The sequence below is a fragment of the Grus americana genome, chromosome 2 (genome assembly GCF_028858705.1).
Source record: "Grus americana isolate bGruAme1 chromosome 2, bGruAme1.mat, whole genome shotgun sequence".
Taxonomy (NCBI): Eukaryota; Metazoa; Chordata; class Aves; order Gruiformes; family Gruidae; genus Grus; species Grus americana.
This window is the reverse complement of record NC_072853.1, coordinates 169,238,568-169,250,916: the sequence shown is the minus strand read 5'-3', so window position 1 is coordinate 169,250,916 and position 12,349 is coordinate 169,238,568. Positions and strand designations below refer to the sequence as shown.

Genomic DNA, 12,349 nt, shown 5'->3' with positions numbered 1-12,349 from the left:
CTCAGAGCTTGGGACCTCCTCACCCTCTCCCCATCCAGTTCTGCCTCCCCAGGAAATCTGCTTCTAGCAGCCCTTCATCATGCACCAGGTAAGCCCAGAGGTGGAGAGGGAGAAGGAAGAGAGGGCAAGAAGCCAGGCACAAGGGCTCTGGAGCAGGGACTGGGGAGAGAACATCAAGTATTCTGCCGGCAGGGAGGAAAGGACAGCACAGGGGGACAAAAGTGGAATGAATAACAGAGTCTGGGAAAAAGCTGGATCTAGCAACTGTTGGGCCTGGGCCCTCCGACAGCACTGTCTGGACAGACATCCAGACTGGCTGTTCCTAACGTGGCAAAAATCTGGGCCCTAGGCCAGCAGCTCCTCAAAAACCTGGACAGAAAGTCTCTGTCCTGCCAGCCTCGGCATATTTGGGGGCCCCGTCCCACTGCCTAGAGACTGAGGCTGCTGGAGGAGCACAACAAAAAGTTGTAGGGTTTGGCACATGCTGGGGGAACAACGCTGCCAGACATGACCATGAAATCAGCAATAAATGATGCAGAAAAGGCAGAAGCGCTCCATGACCGCTTACGTTCAGTACTTGGGAAGCAAACAGTGCAAAAGGGAAACGCCTCCTACTCGTGCAAGGGAGAGAAAGTTAGAGCAGCAAAAGCTAAGCCGTGTTGGTGGCAGGATCTGATCCCTTGCCTTCAAGAGCTCCGAGAGAATTAGCTGAAGAGCTCGCTCAGCAGCGGTTAAAGGTGCTGATTTTAACATGCCTTGGAACACGGCAGCAGGCTGAAAGCTCACGCTTTGCAAGGGGAAAAGCAACGACCCTTGGACTGATGGCCACTTAGCTGGACGCTTACACCGGGCGAAACTGTGGAAAAGCCACCACAAGAAGTGATCAGCAAAGAATGAGAGGACAGCAGCGTAACTAATGCCAAACAACGTGGAAATAGGTCATCAGAGAAGTTTGATCCTACTTTTGGCAAGATCGCAATATCTGACGACAACAGTAACTGTGTTGACACAGAATTTTTAGTTTCCAGTAAGGATTTTAACTGAGCAGCACACACCGTTAAAAACCAACTGTACAAAATCCGTAAAGCCATTCATGTATGGAGTAAAAACTGGTCAAGTGAAAGGTCTCAAAATGTAATCATAAATGAGAATGAGTGTAATCATAAATGGCAAATCCATGTCCAACAGAAGTACCTTTGTAGAGGCCCAGCCAATCTGCTTTTGATTCGTACTATTTAGAATCACAGAATCACTTAGGCTGGAAAAGAGCCTTAAGACCACGGAGTCCAACCCTTACCCCAGCACTGCCCAGCCCACCACTAACCCATGTCCCCAAGCACCACATCTACACGGCTCTGAAATCCCTCCAGGGACGGGGACTCCACCACTGCCCTGGGCAGCCTGGCCCAGGGCTTGACAGCCCTTTGGGGGAAGAAAGGTTTCCTGATCTCCAGTCTAAACCTCCCCTGGCACAACTTGAGGCCGTTTCCTCTCGTCCTATCGCTTGTTCCTTGGGAGAAGAGACCGACCCCCACCTGGCTACACCCTCCTTTCAGGGAGCTGTAGAGAGCCATCAGGTCTCCCCTCAGCCTCCTCATCAGACCACCCCAGTTCCCTCAGCCGCTCCTCATCAGACTTGTGCTCCAGACCCTTCACCACTTGGTTGCCCTTCTCTGGACACGCTCCAGCACCTCAATGTCCTTCTTGGAGCGAGGGGCCCAAAACTGAACCCAGCACTCGAGGCGCGGCCTCACCAGTGCCGAGTACAGGGGGACGGTCACTGCCCTGGTCCTGCTGGCCACGCTATTGCTGACACAAGCCAGGATGCTGTTGGCCCCCTTGGCCACCTGGGCACGCTGCTGGCTCACGTTCAGCCGGCTGTCGACCAACACCCCCAGGTCCTTTTCCGCCGGGCAGCTTTCCAGCCACTCTGCCCCACGCCTGTAGCGTTGCCTGGGCTTGGTGTGACCCAAGGGCAGGGCCCGGCACTGAGCCTCGTTGAACCTCACAGAGTTGCCTCGGCCCATGGATCCAGCCTGTCCAGATCCCTCTGCAGAGCCTTCCTGCCCCCCAGCAGATCAACGCTCCCGCCCAACCTGGCATCGTCTGCGAACTGACTGAGGGTGCCCTCGATCCCCTCGTCCAGATCACTGATGAAGATATTAAAGAGAACTGGCCCCAGTACTGAGCCCTGGGGATTCAGTCAATGTCTTCCCCAAACGAGCTCACAGAAAACACAAAACCGGAGAACTCGACGGTAACACAGAAACTGCACAGTGTAAATCACTGCAGTGACTGGTCGTTAACACAGATTGCCTTGTATCGCTCGGCTAACCGGGCTCCTGAGAACAGTGCGGATTTTAGCACAGCTCATGCAGGGTCTGCACCTGGGGACAGCCTGCCAGGCCGCGCTGCAGGGTGGGCTCTCTGGGCTGGAGAGTGCCGTCCCGAGCAGTTCCTGAGCTCCCGGTGTTCAGTTAGGAAGGTAACTCAACCTGGCAGCGGAGGAGCAGTGGACCATCAGGTCGGACGAGGCAGATGGTTTTACCTCCAGGTGGGATGTTATAGCAAAGCCGAGCTGAAGAGCGTTCGGAGGTCACCTCGCCACGTCCCTCCCCAGCACGGGCTCAGGTGTACCCACGTCACTCCAACCTCTTCAGCAAAACCGCCAGTGACCGAGACTGTGCTCCTCCTCACCAGAGATCAGATCCCGATGCACCTCCACGATGAAATGGCAGCACAGTACTTCTGTCGCAGCGACCGCTCAGAGCAGTCCTGGGCCCTCTGCAGCAGCCTGTAACGTTATCTGAAGGCTGTGATTACATCTCCATGCGCTCTTCATCCTCTGGACTCGCAGTCCCAAATCCGTCGCTCCTGCACTGCAGAACGTGCTCCCGAGAGCACCGACCCGCTGGCACCGGCGAGTCTCCAGCTGCCCTAGAGCTCGAAGGGCAGTGTCCTCACCTGGACACTGCAGCCCGCTCGAGGCCTTACCGTGCCAGAGGCAAGGCTGCTTCTCGGGCCTCGTCAGCCACCCTCTCCCACGCAGCGAGCAGTGCCTGCGTTTTCTCAACGCCAGGACACGGCCGGCCCAGCTCTGGGTCTGACCTGCACAAAATTGTCTTCGCCAGCAGCACCTCTGGGCCACGTGTTTCCCACACGGTGTCGGAAAATGATTATTCCTCCTCACATATAAAAACACTTTAATATTACACCAGCTAATCTAGATAAATGGTGGACTATCTGTATCTGAGAACACTTGTTTGATATCTTCCAAACAAATCTGCTCCAGACCAGGCTGAAGTTACAAGTTCAGCTCAGTCACTGGGTGAAATTCTCTGCCTTCTGGGCATAATGATCCCTTCTGGCCTTAAACCTGGCTCAGTTCTACAGTCTGACCTGCCAGTCCATACTGCAAAACAACAGCTCCGGCTGCCTCTCCTCGATGTCTCTTCGACTTGATACACCTTGGTGCTACAAAAATACCTACTTCAACATTTTCAGGCTGCTGCATCCTTCATCAAGCCCCCAAAATGTGTTGTCTGCAGAGAAGAGTTCGGCTGCAGTTAGTTCTGCTACAAATCTAGAACTTTGCAAACTGAAACACAAGCAAAACCAGACCTGGAAACAGAGCATCGAGCACTGGCAGCCCATTTTTTTCAAGCCAGAAGGCACAAGAGTCCAAAATTGGGAGCAACTACACAGTCTAAGTAAACATCTAATAAAATGGGGAGGAGGGGATGGGCCCTTAAGGCCAAACATTTGCAAGAAACAGCTGAATCGAGGGATAGAGCTCAGTTAGACTTGTTCACTGCTGTACTGGAGATGGAGAGGCAGGGGACAGAAGCCGAGAGGATTCCAGGTTTTAATGGTGTTGCTGTGCTGACTGCATCAAGGTTACAACTCTGCAGCCCAACTTCCTTTTTGATGGCAGAATGTGGAGGTTTGGCCCAGCAGCATCCGGAGAACTCGGGTTTTCCTGGAGGAAAGCCCCCCAGCAGCTCAGAGAGAAGCGCGAAGTGGCAAGGAGGACAAAGCCAGGCGAAACGCAGGAGAACGGACCTGCAGCTGGGCTCATCCCCTCCATGCACGTCCTCGCGTGCTCCTGCGCACGCACCCCATCGTGCCTCCTGGCCGGGCTCCGCAGGTCTGCCGAGCCCCCTGCGCCGGCGTGTGCTGCCACACCTCAACTTCCCTCTGCTTCTCGTGGAAAGATTTACAAGAAATGACTCTTCCACAAATTCCTTCCCGAGGGTGGAAGTCCTGCACGAAGGAAAGAAGCTGCCAGAGACGAAAGGCAAGAGAGCCCAGCTCTCTTCCTCTCCCCACTTTTCCTTTCTTTCCCGGCATTTTGTCGGCCAGCACGAGCGTCTCTGTGTTGTGTTTGGATTGTGGTGCACAGTAAAAGCAGCAGCAGCAATATGCAGCGTAATGAAGCAGGGAGCAGCGATGGCCCCCAAAGGACTCGTTTACTCCACAAATCTCCCTTCCACTCACTTTTTGCTAAGAATTTTAACACCAAACTTAATTGTAAAGTCGCGTATTGATTGGAAAATGCAAATGGCAATTTAAATGTAATCTAAGCTCCCAGCATGATCCCAGCTCCCAAGGAGGAGGAGTCACCCGCCTTGGGCCCTGCTGGAGTGCACGGCCCAAAGTGAGCCGGGCCAGGGACCTGGGGACCCCTGGGCTGCCTGTGCATTCAGTACAGCCTTCCCAGAAAGAATCTGGTACATGTGCAATTAGGAGTTCATTCCTAGTAACAAACAGCTGGGGAAGCTTAGTCTCCCGGCCTAATTAACCCACTTCTCAGAGACAAGCGTCCAGCTATGAAGAAGCTCTTCCGACCTGGCAAGACCGTCCTAACTTACGTGTCACCGAAAGGACATCGCGGCAAAGGGATCCCGAGTCCGTGGCGCAGAGCAGCCCCAGCAGCCTGGAGGGAGAGGAGGTGCTGTCCTAGGCACAGAGGGGCCCCAACATCCATCGTCCCACCTGTACCACTGGGCATTTCCATCTTTTCCGGGTGGGCATGAGGCGTAAGGGAGACAGAGCGGGCCACCCAGAGGCGTCGTTCTCAGATGTGCTAGAGAAGGTGGTGAGGAGTGACAGCCAGCCACCACACCTCCGTGGCAGCGTACGTCCCTTCTCAGTCAAGCAAAGTCTCCTCCCAACCTTTCTCCTTTCTGCAACACCCAGCCCAGCCTCCCACTTCGCGGTCAGCCTGCCCAGCCGTCAAACTTGGCTCTGTGCAGAAACCCAAAGCGGTGAGCGCCAAACAAGGCTGCCGGCAGGCCCGAGCGCCAGTCCTCTTCCCGCAGAGTCCAGGAAGAGATTGTGCACCGGTCACAGTGATCACAGCCACAGGTATCACGGACGGAGTCTGCAGGGCAACAACCCCTACTGCTGCCCCACAGCACCCGCTGACTTCAACTACCTTCAGGTAATTTAAGCAAGCACCAGTCTTGTTCTGCCAAACACAGGAATCAAACTGCTCCCAAGGTTATCTACGAGCGGCCACAGCACCCCAAACACGGCATTTATTGCCACCGGTTCAGCAGTGCCCACGCTGAGGTAAGCGAAGCAGTCTGAAACTGGCCAAGCACCCAGGCAGAAGATCCTGCATGTTTGCCACTCTACAGCCCTCAAAATGACTGGCTGCTCTGCTCTTTTATGGCTGGGCAGGACCACCACACCATGCAAGAATAAAACTAGCTAGAGGCCCTGCTCCTTCGCTGCTCTTCGAAGAGATGGCAAGCCACGAGATCTCCACGATCTTCCAGAAAGGGCAGGTCCATATCAGAGAGCAGAGCGATCATCACCTAGCCCAGTCTTTGTGATATGGAGCTACAGCTCCTAAGAGAACTTGGCTGCTTTTCACACTGGTGGTACCAGCTCATCCCTCCTGGAGGGATGGCCCAGCGAAGGGCCACAGCAGGGGTGGTGCAGAAGAACTGCAGCACCCTGATGTTACTCTGGATTTACCGCACTGCACGTCTGCACCAACCCCGTCCCCCATAACCTGTGTGTGGACATCGGCCTGGTTTCTCCTTTAGGAGCAAAGCGCTGTGCCTTCCCAAGATGCCGTAGCACAACTGTTTAATTCAAGCAGTGGGAGGGCAGCAATTTCAGAGTGCCACAGCATCTCCAGAGACAGGTCACAGCAGTGCCCTGCCACCGAGCAGTGCCCCAGGGCCAGCAACTCCAGCATGGTGTCACACAGTCAGAGCCCAGGGAGGCAGCGCCATTTGCGTAAACCGGGGCCTCCCTTTTCGACAAGACTCTGCTTCCCCCAGTGCCAGTACACGCTCCTGTAAAAAGATGGCCAGGACCCGCTCTGCAAAATCACCTCCTGCAGCTCTGGCTACGGGAGGTGCCAGTCCTGAGCCCAGGCAGGGACCTAGATCTCACCCGGTAACATTCTGCTCCGGGCTTTCCTGGCGAGCTGCTGCTGCGCAAACTCGTCACTTCACTGAGGTCCTGAACCAGGCAAGTAGTTTGGCACTTACTTCTTGCAAAGCACAGGAATGACCTGCACGCTGGGGTTTGCAGACCCAGGCCTCTTCTGTCTCAGTTCTCCGCCTGTTCAACACAGTAACAGCACTGCCCTGCCTACAGCAGGGAACAACTTAATAGTTACGCTAAAACACCGCAATCTGCAGCAGACGGGACAAGGCCAGGCCCAGTTAGCAACACACAGACACAGGAGCAGGTAAAGGAAGCGTCTTGCCCTGCTGAGTGAAGGGAAATCCTGGAAAAAGCAACCCAAAGGTCCAGAAACCAAAGGCCATGGAAATGCTCTCACGGCCAGACCTTCTGCAGTCAGCAGCACAGTTTTGGGGAGCCAAAACTCAAGGCTCCAGTCGCTCTGCACTCAGCCTTCCCTTCCTCACCACGGAACAACTGCCCGCTGCTTCCCTTGCCTGCCATGCTGGGCTGACTCGAAATCAGAGCCCACAGGTGCTGCCCCCACAAACCAGCTCCCTGCCGTGCTCACTGGCAGCCCAAGGCAGCGCACGTGGAGGAGGCAGGGCTTGGACAGTGCACCTCGCAGCCCTCCGGGTCAGTGCCAGGCGGTGCTGGAGCAGGTCTGCCCGTCGTCTCCAGCACGTGGGCCCTACGGAGTGTGTGCAGAGGCAGCCAGCTCTGCTTGGGAACGAGGGGAGCAGCGGGGACGGAGGGAAAAGCACGTGGGCAGAAGCGGTAGAAGCAACAGCTAAAGGAGCCCTGATCTCTGCTCCAACCAGGACACTGAAAAATGGAGCTGTGCCACAGAGAGAGAAGGGGCATGACCTGGCGTGCAGCTGATGTGCCCCTTCCTGCTGGGGCTGTGCAACCCTTTGGCACTCTGGAAGCAGAGCCCCCCACGTGAGACCCCACAGCTCCTGCCCCGGCGCTCAGCATTGCTTCTCCTGCCACTGCTTCTCCTGCCACTGCTTCTCCTGCCACTGCTCCCCTCTGGCTGCAGAGCCAACCTTGCGCACGCTGCCCTCCCCAGTGCAGCCCTCCTTCCAGTGCTGCTCCCCCACATTGGTACCGCTGTCCCCAGCACGGTCCCAGTGGCACTGACAACAGCCTTTCCCAGTAGTACACCACGGACTGCGAGAGGGCAGTAAGCTTTGGGAGCTCCAGCAGCAGCAGGGTCTCTCTCTTTTGACCCACCACCCCATTCCTCAATCAGCCTGGCCTCACCGAGTCCCTCCCAGGGACCTCCTTCCGCAGTGAATACTCAGCATGGAATGGTACCAGGGAGACAGTACCTGGTCAGGACGCAGACTCTGCCCCCCCACCCCACCGCTCCTGCGATGCAGAGACGTAACCGGCCCCACGTGCACAGCAGCTCAGCTCTGGCAGTGTGTAGGCAGACAGGGCAGAGAGAGGCCAGCTGGGGCCGTGGGAAGAAAAACGGATTCACAACAGGGGCGCGGAGTGCAAGGCAGAGGCACAGCCAGGTGCTGCAAAGCCATGTATGGATGAACCTTGCCAGTAGTGCAAGGAAATCCTGGTGGAAACACCATCCAGCCAATCCATACCACTTGGCTCGCTCGGGTGCTGCTGGAGTGCCTGGACATTACCCATCGCTGCTTTCCAGCGGATGGACACGGGGGCAGGCAATGCTCAGGGGTGGTTCCAGGCAGCTCGAGCTTCCCTGGAGCCAGGAGGCAGGAGCCGAACGCACTGCTGCCGGGTCAAGCGGCTGCCTCCCTCTGATTCATCACGGCTCACGGCGCGGGCACCGTGCTCGCTGCTTTTTGCCGTTGCCCATGATGAGCAGAGCCTCCCCGTCCTGCCGGAGGGCAGCTGGGCTGGCGCAGCGAAGGAGCAGTGGCTCTGGAGAGGAGAGGAGCGCCGCAGCGGGGGGCTGCAGCCGGGGGTGGGGGGGTGGGGGGGGCCGGGGAGCGGGCGCGGGGCGCGGATGCCCTCTGCTGGAACCGCTCGCCAGCCGGCGCAGCCCCCGCTCTGCGCCCAGCACCCGCACGCAGCGCGGGGCCCATGCAGCACCCCCGGCGCCGCGCGTGCAGCTCCCCGGGTGCCTGGTCGGACGGGCTGAGGGCACCCGGCTCCTCCGCACTCTCGCGTGCCTCGTGCCAAGCGAAGGTGCCCCAGTCCGCACGGCAAAGCCCTGCGGCACCTCCCCAGGGAGCCTGCTCTCGCATGGGTTGAAGGGAGGAGGATCGAACCTGCTTCATGGGAATGGCCCGCCCGCTGCCGATACTGTCCGCTTTACACTCCGGCACCTTCTTCTCCCGCTCCGGGTCCGCGCCCTTTCGAGACTGGAAGAGAAGAGACACAGGTCCGTTAGAGACAGGGCACAAGAGATGGAAACGCACGGCCCCACCATCCCCAGCGGGCGACCAGACCAGACCAGACCAGACCAGACCACTCTCCCCCAGGCCAGGTCTCCCAGCGCATGGAGCAGCCAACGTCTCGCCCGTCCCCTCTAGGGACACTCCAGCCCCAGCCTCCCCACCACCTGTCCCCTGGCAGGCTGTCCTCTCCCCCCACGACTGCAAGCAGAGCTGTCCTCCTAGCAGAAAGGGGCTACCTCTGACCCCCCTCCCACGGGGGCACACAGGACATGGCGACAGACAGAAATGGCATGGGATGCAGGTGGAGCATGGATGGAAGCAGGAGAGGCTAAGGCAGTGAAGGAACTCACACCTCTACTAATCCAACAGATTTATTCTGTTAACACACTTGCACCATACAAAGTAGCACAGGTCACCGGGCAGAGATACCAGCCCCTTACAAAAGAGCATGGACAATAAATATCTACCACACGTCTAGAGAGTTGAGAGCAAAACCCGCCAGCCCCCGAGGGCAGCTGCGGTGAGAGCAAACTCCAATAAATACAATATGAAATATACAGTCTGTTGAGCGGAACTCATTCAAAGTGCTTAGGACAGAGGAAAATATCAAGTCATACACGGCATGGAGCACAATCAATACATTCAGAATCACAACAATGGCAGAAGGGCAGCGGCAGCGTCTCTCTGGAGCGTCCTACACACCCCCTCAGTCCGGGAGCGCCCCATGTGCTTTGGATCAGAAAGGGACACGAGCCCCACGCGCCTGGGACACCGATTCACTTGCTTTTGGGCCCAGAACAAAACAAAGAGATTGAAAGAGAAGAAAACTAAAGAGACATAGATGGCTGCTCTGCTGCGAGGAGGAAGAGGAGGAGGAGCAGGAGTCCATGCAGGCTGCAGGAGGTGCAGAAGGGAGGAAGGAGCTGAGTGCTAGCAGCAGGCACTAGCAGCAGCTCCCGCAGGCAGCAGCAAAGCGTCTTTTGGCCCATCCAGCTCCACTCGCTGCTGTCGCCCGGTCCCGGTGGGTCTGCAGGTCTTCCCATCCCATGAGGGTCGTCCGCCTGGCATCCCCGAGCATGGAAAGTGCCTAGACAGCATCCAGCAGGCCCAGAAATGTCCCAGCTTAAAGTGCAGGCGCAGGCCGTCTCAGCGCTTCCTAGACTTTACATTGGGGGGATTTAAAAGGCTCCTGCGTGTCTCCGAGGGGGGGACCCATGCTGGCTGGAGGGCGGGCGAGCCTCTAATCTTAGATCAATCCCAGTGCCCATCCCTTATCCGGCCCTGGAGAGGCAATGAAAAGTGAGAGAATTTGTACAGAGGTGCCGTGTGTAACCACCTGGATCTTCTAATTTGGAAGGAGTTGGAAAGGCCTTTTTGTTGATGAAAAGTTGGAAACAGTGGCACATATCTGCAAATATCGAAAGAATAAAGAGTTTGGCAAGTTATACTCAGAACACGGACACGAGTCTGTCAGCGATGGGCGCCAGCGGACAGCAGACAGACAGGCCACGGAGCGGGGCGCCGGTGGCAGCAGCAGTCGGGGTTTGGGCTCCAGCTAGCGGGGCCGGGGCGGGCGCCTCTCGGGCAGAGTCTGTCTCCACCTGGTGGTCTCCGGCACGCAGACCCCCGCCTCTGCGGCCGCGGGGTGCGATCCGGCGTGGGGAGCAGGAGGGGAGCGAGAGCAGGAGAGGAGAGGAGAGGAGGAGGAGGAGAGGAGGAGGAGAGGAGGAGGAGAGGAGGAGGAGAGGAGGAGGAGAGGAGGACTGGGCGTGGAGGAGCTAGGCACAGCTCGGGACGGGGGGCTGCGGCTCCTCCCGGAGCTGAGGGAAAAGGGCCCTGCCCAGCACCAGACCTCGGGGAGGCCCGTGCCCACCGGGGGGACCCCCCAGGGCTTTCCCTGGGAGCGCGGGGACGGGGGCTGCTGGCTACACCTACACTGCCTGCCTGGGAAAAGCTAGAGGCAGGAAAACAGCCTTCCCTTCCCTTCCCTACTCTTCCTGGCCCTGACCCACTGCGGGAGGAGTTGTCAGGAGCTGCTGCTGCTGCCACGACCAAATGGGGTGAAGACTTCAATGTGAGCCATGTATGTGCACCAGCACAAGAGCAAGCAAGTGAACGTGAGCCCCAGCACCGCGGCGCGTGAGCGTGAGCCCGGATGAGCACAGGTGAGCCCCACAGCGAGGGTGAGCAAGCTTGAGCCCAGAATGAGCGAGCGAGTGAGAGCCCTAGACAGATGATGACGTCCACAGCAAATAAGCGTAAGCCCCACAGCAAGCCGCCCTCGTCCTCCCCCCAAGAGCGTGTGCCCACACCAGGTGAGCTGAGCACGGGGCTCCAGGAGGAGTGAGAGAGCGTGAACATGAGCTGACGGCGAGTCCGGAGCCCGTCGGCGCGCAGGCGAGCAGAAGGATGGGTGGCAGTGCATGAGTGCCCGCGTGCACTGGTGCACAGCAGCAAGCATGAGCAAGTGAAACGGCGGGGAGGGGGGAGAAGCATCCGTCAGCACCGAAGTGCAACAGTAAGCATGACCATCGACAACCGAAGACCTACAGGGCATCTTCAGGGAGGCGCGAGCACACAGAGGAGGGGAGGGCTCGTAGGGAAACAACAACCATGCGTCAGGAGCAGTGGATCCGCTGCACGGGGCCGTGTGTGCTGGGAGGAGGAGGTTGGCGGGGCACAGCCTACCTGCCAGGCAGCGCAGGGAGCGGGGCCGAGCGCGTGCGCTGGGGAGGGGCTGGGAACACGCGCATACGGGAACTGGGAGGCAGATGAGATGCGAACGGCGGGCAGCACACGGAGCATTCAGGACACAGAGCAGACGCTTCCCGGATGTGAGAAGCTGGGGGAGATGGGTACACTCCCAGCACGAGGAGTCGGGGGAAGCTGGGATGCCGACAGTGCAGCGAGAGGGATGGGGCGTGGGACGCTGTGAATTTATGTGGTCTGGGTCCAGAGCAATGGCGGCTGTTTACACAGGGCAACACGGTGCAACACGAACAAGGACTTTGTGGTGGCCAGTTCCACAGACAGCAGACACGGGTGTACTGAGCAATGGTGGCTGGAAAGCACATTCAGATGGGGAGGAGGAGAGAGGCCCGAGCCCAGCACATTTACAGGGGCACCAGGGGCAGAGGAGCACATTTACATGGGGAACAGAGGCTATCTACGCTAGACACGGGGACTAGGAGTATGTGTGCGCTAACAGCAAGGGGAAACTCATGGGCTGCGCTAACAGCGAGGGTAAGTGTGTGGGCAGGACTGTGTGCACGCTGCGTGGACGGGTGTGTGCGTGGCGTGAGCGCGTGCGGAGAGGCAGGCTGCAGTTCAGCCGGCAGAGGTAACAGCTGCAAACGTACCCTGCGCCACGTGGGGCCCACGGCTTTGCTGGCTCCCTAACGCCTCCCCTCCCTCCACACCCCACGGCAGTTCCCAGGCGCACTGCTCAAGTCACACAGACGTGGGGTTTGGGTACTGGAGCGAGTGGAGCCCAGTGCCACGCGCTGGGCTCTGCACAGCACCATCTGGTACAGCACAGC

General features: G+C 58.2%; 1 protein-coding gene across 4 annotated transcripts in view; it reads right to left on the bottom strand.

Annotated features, from left to right (window-relative positions):
* Nucleotides 1-12,349, bottom strand: part of AGAP3 (ArfGAP with GTPase domain, ankyrin repeat and PH domain 3) — a 147,603-nt gene that overhangs the window by 53,904 nt on the left and 81,350 nt on the right. For 3 of the 4 annotated variants that reach the window (XM_054814666.1, XM_054814667.1, XM_054814665.1), the window contains exon 9: nucleotides 8,682-8,774. In XM_054814666.1, the coding sequence (XP_054670641.1) occupies nucleotides 8,682-8,774 (93 nt within the window). Of the gene's footprint in view, nucleotides 1-8,681; nucleotides 8,775-9,167; nucleotides 10,219-12,349 lie in introns of those variants that run through there. The other variant, XM_054814668.1, reaches the window with a different exon arrangement.